The 9,409-nt window shown below is 49.5% G+C and overlaps 1 protein-coding gene across 1 annotated transcript; it reads right to left on the bottom strand.

Annotated features, from left to right (window-relative positions):
- Positions 1-318: 318 nt before the first annotated feature.
- LOC109629776 (basic helix-loop-helix domain-containing protein USF3) lies at positions 319-9,403 on the bottom strand. The gene is made up of 7 exons (XM_020087675.2): positions 9,287-9,403; positions 8,624-8,748; positions 8,486-8,517; positions 8,318-8,400; positions 8,104-8,200; positions 3,076-7,985; positions 319-2,645 (listed from the first exon to the last, which is right to left on the bottom strand). The coding sequence occupies exons 2-7, from the start codon at positions 8,665-8,667 to the stop codon at positions 828-830; spliced, it is 6,984 nt and encodes a 2,327-aa protein (XP_019943234.2). The 5' UTR covers positions 8,668-8,748; positions 9,287-9,403; the 3' UTR covers positions 319-827.
- Between the last annotated feature and the right edge of the window lie 6 nt (positions 9,404-9,409).

Genomic DNA, 9,409 nt, shown 5'->3' with positions numbered 1-9,409 from the left:
CTGATAAACTAAATGATTTATTATACATATATATATTTATTAATTCCACCATGAAGGTTATGTGTTTGGAGGAGGAGTTGGGATATGACCCAAGGAAAAACATAATAGATTATGCTGTGAATCTGGGATCATTAAGTATTTTTTCTTGTTAGAATAAAGACGTTATGAAAATTATTACATTTAAACTATTACACCTAATCTTAATAGTTTTCTCCTGCTTTAGAGTTTGCACCACCCTCAGAGATGGTAAAACTAATTACTGAATTCAAGCACCTCCTAGTGGATCACGAGTGTAAGAGTAAACACACAATTCCCAAGTTTGCAGCAAATACAAAGGTCTTCTTATAAACTTTATTAATCAATTTTGTATTTACAAATACATACATAATCTAACAATTCTGATATGAAACATTGGTATTTACAAAACAGATTCTGTACAATACAACCTGATATAAGTTAGTAAATTACATTGGTAGGTGACTGTGCAGGTTTCTTTATAACCGAGAATACACTGAATCCAAGTCCTTAAACTAAACTTTGATTTTGTTTTACTACCAAACCGTCGGTTTAACCAACACTTCAAACAAAGAGCTTTTATGTCTCCAAAGTCAAAATGATTTTTGAAATATTACAAATCATAACATCATATGCACGACACTGGAACATGTTTGAGATTGAAATCGTATGAATATGTAAACAACGAAAATCACCACCAGATGTGTGAGACGTATCAATCTAGAAACTGTTCATCTGGTGCTACAGAACATGTCGCAAACAGAAACTGACTTTCAATTGAGAGCAGCATAAATACGCAGCAGGAGCTCTCCTCACACGGCCGAGCTGCCGTCGTGGCCCAGAATGTGGCTGATGTTGTGAGCAGGGCGATTTGGCTGCTTGCTAGAGTCGGCAGACGACGTGTTGGAGAGCGACAGCAGGGGAGACATGGGCATGGCCGAGCCGTCAGTGGGCATGCCAGTGGCGATCTCAGGGAACAGAGAGGTGAGACTGAAGTTGGATATGTGAGGGGTGATTCCCGACGAGTTGGTTATAGGCATCGGAGGCATATCTGGGAGCAAGGAGAAGCTGGTCTGACCAAAACCCACAGGGCGAGGCGGAGAAAGGATCGAGCCGAAGCGGTTGTTGAGCGGCGGAGCGCTGCCTTTGTCGGCACTTGGGCTGGTAAACATTTGGTTGGGAAAGTATTGAAGGGTGACGTCACTGGGAAGACTGGGGTGTGTTGCTGGAGAATAGGAGGGATAGAAGGAGGGTAAAGTATTCTGGGGCTCCACGGGGAGAAGGGCGGGCGTACGGGAGGCGTTGGGCTGACTGACAGGAGGGATGAATGTGGAGTTGGGGTTGATGGTAGGCGGAGGATTCATTCCTCCCTCTGGAATAAAGGGGAAACCAAAGTTCTGTGTTATGTGTTGCTCAGGAACCAGGTTGTTTTCACTAGGAACCTGAGCACCATCAGCCATGAAGCGAACGATAGTGCTACGCCGCGCCTCTCCTCCAGACTGTGGTCGGCTCAGCAGCACCCCTCCTCCAGAGGGCAGAGGTAGGTGGCCCTCTGGCTCGAAGGGGTTGCTCGATCTCAGAGCACCGGACCGAGGCCGGTCCCCGGGTCTCAGCTTGGTGGGCTGAGTATCCCGGGTGATGTGCCGGGAGTGCTGGCTGACAGCAGTGGGTGGTCTGGAAGGGGCAGAGGAGCGGCCTGGCTCAGAGCTGCTGTGGGGAGTTGGAGGATGGGGGAGACCTGCTCGCACACCGGGGCCTCCGTGCATGTTGCTGCTAACCTGAGAAATATGGCCCTTGTTGCCTTCTCCGAGCCTCATAACTGCAGCCTTCTGCGTCTGCGGCACACTGGGGCTGGAGGCCTTGGCCTGAATGTCTCCTGAGGAGCTTCCAGGCACACAGCTGTACTCCATGCTGACTGGGGGGCAGCACTGCACCGCTCGTTGGTGGTTGCTCTGCTCAGGAAGGTGGGGGGAGAGGAGGCTTTGCATAAAACTCTGGTGACAAGCTTCCTGCTCTCTGGGCAGCGGTGGTCCAACCTGTACTCCTTGTGAACCAGGATGAGCTCCACTGTAGCCGCCGCGGTTCCTGCTGTCTGCAGTAGGGCCAACATTCATCCGGAACCCTCCCTGCTGCTGCCCCTGAGGGCCTCTCTGAGATGGAGGCACTGACTTAGTTGTCATGTCACTTCCACGAGACACCTGCACCTCAAAACCACTGAGTTGATGCGCTCCTCCTCCTCCACTCATAGCCTTGAAGGGCGGACATTCTGAGACCCGCTGAACATCAGCAGACCCTGGATGATCTGAAGGCAGGCGGCTCTGTGGGTTGTGTGAGATATTGGACTTCCCTCGTGATGTGTCCAGGTAACCGCAGAGCTCGGGCTGCTCCTGGGTGGTGCCATGTCCAGGCTGTAGGTGAAGACCCATGCGTTGCTGCTGTTCACCATTTGTGGGGCTTTTACCGATGAGCGCCTCCGCTGAGTAACTGGAAACACGATGGCGTTCCTGGCGTGATGGAGCGCAGGCGAGCTCGGACGACCTTGACACAGGATTGCTGGGAGGAGAGATGAGCTGCTGCTCCAGGGTCCTGGAGCTCATCATCCTCTGCATAGCATTATGGTCCTGACCAGACTGATGGAGGGAAAACATAAACATCATTAATCTGCGCTTTCAGCTGAGTTACTGTGAAACATTGACTGTGATAAACTCAGACATTGTGTATAAAGTCAGAGTCTATTATAAGTCACGTTTCATCCATCCCCAAAACATATTATTTTACAATCTTTCCTGAAGGTTTCTATAGATTTATAAATACATATTATAATCATAAATATTTAATCCATACTGTGTCTGACAACTGGTGAAATATTAAAATAAAAATGTTAATCTTTAAACCTGGAATTGTTATTTTCATTTCTCTATCTGAACTGTGGCTAAAGGGTTTATTTGCTTTTTTCAAATGTATCAACTAATAATAATAAACGTATAATTGACAGTTAAATTAAAAGCAACAAAGCTCAACTTCAATCCTGCAGGAGACATAGTCTGTGACACTACCCACCTTGAGATGCTCCTGCTGAGCCAGGTGATTACTGTGGTGGGCCCTGGATCCTGCTGACTGGGCTTCGCAGCTCTTCTCCTGGTGTCTGAAGTGTTGCTGCTGCTGGATCTGCTGCTGTAGATGCTGCTGGTGTCGGGAGTGGGAGCTCTGTTGTTGCTGTAGCTGCTGTTGGTGTTGTTGATGCTGCGTCTGGGGCTGCTGTTGAAGTGTCTGCTGTTGGTGCTGCTGGGGGTGAGACTGTTGGTGTTGCGTTGGCTGTTGATGCTGTTGCGACTGTTGGTGTGATTGTTGCGGATGCTGCTGCGTGTGCTGCTGATGTTGCGTTTGTTGTTGATGCGAGTGCTGCTGTTGCTGCTGAACTCCAGACTTCTCCAGGTGATGCGGCTTCTGTTGCAGCACAGCAGGCGAACCCGTCTGATTTCCTCTGACCAATCCCCTCTTCTTCTGCACATGCTGCTGCTGCTGCTCTTGTTGCTGCTGCTGAAGCGCCCTCTGGTGTAGTGAGTGGCGCTGTGCAAGGTCAGGCTGTGTCAGATGGTGTTGCAGATGATACAGATGGTGTCTCTGCTGCTCTTGCTGCTGCTGTTTCATGTAAAGGTTCCCCCCCAGGTGTTGGCCAGGCTGGGGTGCAGAATGCTGTGGGTGACCCTGGGGCAGGTGAAGCACCCCTGGCTGGTTCTGTTCAGAAAGCCCTTGAGGAGCACAGTGCCCATCTGTGGGCCGCACTACTGGGCTCATGAAAGAATTTGTAGAGAAGAGGGGCCCTCCACTTTCTGAGTTAATCCTTGTCATCACACCTGAGGAGGTGGGCAGCAGCTGTCCCATCATCTGGCTGTGATCAGGAGCTTTAATTTCCATATGGGTGACACTGACCGATGGAGGACAAGGCTTGGGTCGTTTTCCAGTGTTAAGCATCACCGCCTCCTGGGCCTGGCGCTTAGAGATAATCTTTACTTGTCGCTCGCCCACGCCAACTCCAGTCTGAGCCCTCATTAACGCAGTTTTCAAGGGGGTGTATTCGTTTGGCTGAGCTGCACCTGAGCAGGGTGAGAGGGCGTTGTTTGAGGCTTGGGAAATGTGGGATGAGGTCCCCACAGGTGAGGGAACCGAGCCCTGTTGGGCAGCCAGGCTGGGGGAACCAGGGTAGGGCTGCTGACTGGAGCTGGGTCTTATCAGGTTGTTGACACTGAGGCTGGCCACAGTACCACTCTGGGATGAGCTATGAGTCTGGACCTGGAGCGACTGAGACTGGGAATAAGAGATGTTTTGTGGATGTCTGCTTCCATTAGGTGCACTGACAGACCCCTCCCCAACTTGTCTTCTGACTGACACATGGACAGCAGGTTTAACTGTATCCATGGGCTTAGTCCCTTTTGCTTGCTGTCCAGTTGAGCCCCTTTCTTTACTGGTAGAAACTGGTGAGGCTTTTGGGGGCTCCCATTGGGTTGTGGTAGGGTTAGACGAAGCCGTGTTGTCCCCTGTGCAGCCTCCACTCCTCCTCCCAGGGCTGTCCTGTTCTAGCATGGCCAGGGCCAGCATCTCTGCCTGCTCGGACGTGAATGTAAATGTTCCAAAGGAGCTTGTTGATGCACTAATACTGTGGCCCTGAGGAAGCATGGATGCCACAGAGAAACCTCTGCCTCCTCCAGCTCCTGTAGACATGGGAGAATCTGTCTGTCTGCTAGATGTCATAGGGTGCTCCAAAGTTTGATCATCAAGGTTAGTGTACACCTGCTGCGACAGGGAAAAGTCCTTTCGAGAGGGAGCGTCAGAGGCAGCTGCCACCAAGCTCTCCTTCCCTGCTGCTATGGACTGTTTCTCTTCCTGAGTCTCTCTGTCTCTTCTGGGGGCCTGAGATGGTTTAACCTCAGTGGGATGGCAGATGGAGGGGTTGGATACGTTTATATCACTCTGCTGTGACGGTGCTTTGCTGGCACTGACTCTTTTGCTAAATTCTGAACTCGTTGATGCGACAGAAACAGAGCTATGGGCTGCAGATAACATTGGTGCAGGTGAGGAGAGGGCCACATTTATGGACACAGAGGATGAAGTGGTGGGCTGAGGTTTATTACAGGGCGCAGGGGCTTGGATATTAGATCTCTGAGGAGGACATACAGATGTTGGTGCGCTGGCTTGCTGATTTAAAGATACCGGTGCTGTTGTTGTGACACTGCTGGTGCAGACTGGAGTTGAACATGCAGTGTAAACAGTGGTGGACGTGTATCCATTCTCAGTGGCACCTGCAGAGCTGACCACAGGTCTGTTCTGTCTCGAAGCAGCAGTGGTGGCAGCTGATTTGCTTTGTGTTGTGCTGGCTGCCAAACTGGTGGGTGCCTGTTTAACCTCTGGTACTGAGACTTTGGTGACAGTTGAGTTGTTGCCAGAAACTACGGCTGGTTTACTCTCTATGACCACAGCTGCACTAACCGATGGCTTCACTGGTGTAGCACTGAGCGTTGATACTGGAGTTGCTGTAGAGCCAGTATAAGTATGACTGAATATAGCATCACTCTGAGATGCAGTGACTAAACTTTTGCTCTGTGAATTTGATTGACTGACTACAATTGTCTCACTGGATGAACTACAGACAATGATATTCTTTGTGTTTTGCGTAGAAGTGACATTTCCTGTAGCTTCACTGCTATCTGTACTTGTGACAGCTGTGGTACAAGTGGGGGCAGTGTCTGTGATTTTTACAGTTGAGGATTGTAAAACTTGAGATACTGTAACTTGAAGTGTCTGACTCTCTCCTGCAGCAGCTGTGGGCTTCACTGAAACAACAGCAGGCTGTACCTGACTGAGCTCTTTCTTCTTGACAGGTTTCGTCTTTTTAGCTGTTGCTCTCTTTGAAATCAAAGTTGTGCGAACTCTCTTTCCTGAAGGCTTAGAGGCATTAACCACCAGCCCTGATGTGACTGGGTTCAAACAAGGGACCTGCAGCTGCTGGACAGGTAGAGCAAGTGTGGTTGCAGAGACAGGCACTGGAGCAGGAGGCTGCTGCTGTGGCTGCTTCTGTTGGACGACTGCTAACTGAGCAGCTGCTGGCTGACCATTGTTCTGAGTAGAGATGGTAATTGGGAGGCCCTGAGAGATGCTCTGGTTGAGACTGCTGAGGGCCCCTAAACTGTTGAGGGCCACATTAGTAGTTGGTTCCTCCGTGGTGGTGGGCTGGACCAGCTGGAGTGTACTGTGGCCACTCTGGGAAATTGCTTTGTCAGAGGTCTTCATGGGCTGCAAGGCGAAAACTTGGCCATTCACAGTGATAGTTTGTGGGGTTGAAGGGACGGGCGGAGAAGACGATGCCTGGGTGACCTGTAGGGGTTGGCTCATTTGAGGCTGAACAGGACGTGGAAGGATGTGCACCAGCTGCTTCCCTCCAACACTGTGTAAAGAAGTGGCAGACGTTGAACTGCTGGTTGTGGATATTTGAGTGGACACTGCTGCAGGTACTGCAGAGGGCACGGCGGCAGGCAACATGCCAACCTGAGGATTCTGAGGGGCAGGTGCGGCCTGATTGGGTGCCTGGATTATTACAATGTGCTGACAGGGTGTCTGATTGGTTATTTCCTCTCTTACAACTGACTGAGTTGGACATGTGCTGGCCTGCTGCAGGATGACCACACTTGGGTTGTTAGAGTTCTGTGGTGCTGTTACACCTGAGGCTGTTGCTCCATTGGGGTTGACCTGCAGCACCTGCATAGTCTGGAGAAGTGGCACCAGGGCTGGCTGAGGCTGAGGAATGAGGGCTGTTGCAGGACTGGGAAGCAATGACCCTTGTTGAAGGACAGCGGGCTGGGGCTGCGACACAACCGCAGGGTGGGCCACTACAGCTGGCTGGGGTACTATGGCTGACTGAGGGAGAACAGCACACTGAGGCTGGGGGGCTAGGACAGGCTGAGGCTGTGCCTGGTTCAAAATTGCAGGCTGTAGCTGGGGAGGTCTCTGAAAAGGCTGCGTTTGAATGTGGGCGGTAATGGGCGACTGCTGTACAGGGACATTTGATTGCATCTGTATTTGAATTGGCTGAACAGATGGTTTGTTGCCCACTGGACACAGAGTCACCTGCTGAACAGCCTGGGTGGTGTTACTGACCTCTGGGGTGGGGAGACTCTGGCAAACTGGCTGTACTGTGTTCCCCGCCATCTGCAGTGTTGTCCAGGTAGTCTGTGTGCTTCCTGCTGCCCCTGCCCTAAGAAGGGCTTGACTGTTGGGGACTGCATTGTAACTAACTGTCCTGATGGCAGTGTCCTGTGTGACCCAAGAGGCAACCTCTGCGGCTGTTGCTCTGGTTACAGTCTGGGTAAATGTGGGGAAAGTGGACACAGGTGGTGCAGAGCTTTCAGTGGGGAGCTGTGGGGCTGAGGTGGCTGCTAATGTGAGGGTGTGGGCTGGGACGGCAGGTTGCGTTTGCTGGGGCAGGGCTGTTGGGATCTGGAGAGTGATATAAGACACAGAGGGTGGCAAGTTGGGGGCTGCAACTGGTGTCTCGACCACACACTGCTCTACCACTCTTAAGCCCGGCGTTGACTGAGTGGGTGTGACGGTCGACCCAGGAAGAAGTGCAGGGGTGGAAGATGATGTATTTACTTGCAGCAGGGCTCCATTTACCCGTAACCTGCCACTAACCTCAGGTGGTGGCTGAAGAATTAAGGTTTCTGAGGGTTGTTTCCCAGGGCTATTTTCCATCCCTGCCGGGCACATTACATTCCCATTGGAATATACGATGATCCCCTTTGGTAGCTGGTGAGTTGGTGTCACCTTTGCCACTTTGGCACAGCGTTGTTTTCCCTTCCAGTGGATAGTGGGGTCCTCGAGAAGATTGACGTCATGGGCTTTGAGAAGCTCAATGTAGTGAGCACTCTCCTTCCTGAGGTCCTCCACCTGACGCCGCAGCCGACGGATCTCCTCCGCTGCACAGAGGACAAGCACTCACACTCAATCAATTATGCACTTTAATGGCTTGAGTTAGAATTTAACTTTGAGAAAATCAAAAAATATGTGCAGGGTGTACATTTATAAAAACTTCACCTTGGACTTTATCTCCTCCCTCCAGAAGCATTGTGTCATTTTGTTTCTTCAGCTCAGTGATGTAGCTAAAAGCCTGGTCCAATATCATATTTTTGCTCTACAAATAAGAGAAGGAAGCATTGGTATTAGTACAAGTATACCACATGTACAGATAATATTATGAGCATAACATGTTGCTGAGAAAGAGAAATAATAATGTCAGTTTGTCCATTACCTGTTTAAGTGCTTGGGAACAGGGCAGAAGATTACCGATGCGGTTAATCCCGGTGTTAATCTTCTCTTTTCTGTGTCTCTCAACTAAATAAAGAAGGGAATAAACTTGAATGATCCTCAGTTATATAAAAACATACTCAACTGAAACAATGGACGGGAGATATTTTACCTGCATTGTGAGATTCTTTGTTTTTCTTCTTCCTGTGAAAAATGTATTGAGATCACAAATTTCATTACATTTGAACGATATCTACCTGTATTTAAAATTTGCTTTCAAAACACAATAAATAGCAGATGAGATCCTTACTTGGGTTTACGACCAGGAGTCTGAGTTTCAGTCATCTCTGGCATCCTGTCCTTACAGTTGCCTTTGGGTTAAATTGCCAGTCAACACATTTAATAACTGGACCTTAAATCCATCCTGTGTCCAGCCTGCAACGAATAAAGCATCGGGGCACAGTATGAATTATACTGAAGCATAATGACACTGTGGAACAATGTTAATATTATTATTAAGGTTTAATTAACCAACAGTAAAGTTGTCATATGATTTCATACAGTAGCGGATGGTATAATAATCAGAAGAGGTTGTTAAGCTGCATTGAGCTTGTACCACAACTACTAGATGCTAACAAGCTGGTGTAAACCAACCTAGCTCCACAGCTAACCCAAACTCACTTACCTGCGTATTACACCTTTACAACTGTTCAACGATTAGCGGCTGTGATAGCGAGTGAGTTCCGGTTCACAGTACCGACAGTAAACGACGATCAGATCATTACCGACCTCACTTCTCTTACAAGAAACTAGCATTCTGAGCTAGAAGCTATTCAGCTAGCTTTATGTTAGCTAGCTGGCTAGTAGCTAGCTTAGCTCACCGTTACCGACATGATCACAGTGCGAATTAATGGCGGACTTCTTCGCGTCGCCACTGATAACCAGCTGCTAGCGGAGGGTAGTGTTTACTAACCTGGAGCCTCGGCATTCTGGAGCCTGTCTGCCTCTGTGGGAACTTTGAGTTTGGATGCTAGCAAGGCTTTCCACTCAACTCATCTCTCAAAACAATCTGGGTAAACCTAACTTGCGCACACAG

Source organism: Paralichthys olivaceus, chromosome 17, assembly GCF_024713975.1.
Source record: "Paralichthys olivaceus isolate ysfri-2021 chromosome 17, ASM2471397v2, whole genome shotgun sequence".
Lineage (NCBI taxonomy): Eukaryota > Metazoa > Chordata > Actinopteri > Pleuronectiformes > Paralichthyidae > Paralichthys > Paralichthys olivaceus.
Note: the sequence above shows the minus strand (reverse complement) of the source record. Positions and strands in the feature narration are given on the sequence as shown.

What these genes read in the sequence shown, in the direction of transcription:
- LOC109629776 (XM_020087675.2), bottom strand. Translation starts at nt 8,667, where the DNA reads ATGCCAGAGATGACTGAAACTCAGACTCCTGGTCGTAAACCCAA. An exon ending in ACTCCTGGTCGTAAACCCAA is followed by an intron (nt 8,518 to 8,623) that starts GTAAGGATCTCA and finishes CATTTTTCACAG; the next exon opens with GAAGAAGAAAAACAAAGAAT. An exon ending in CTCAGCAGGAGCATCTCAAG is followed by an intron (nt 2,646 to 3,075) that starts GTGGGTAGTGTC and finishes TCCCTCCATCAG; the next exon opens with TCTGGTCAGGACCATAATGC.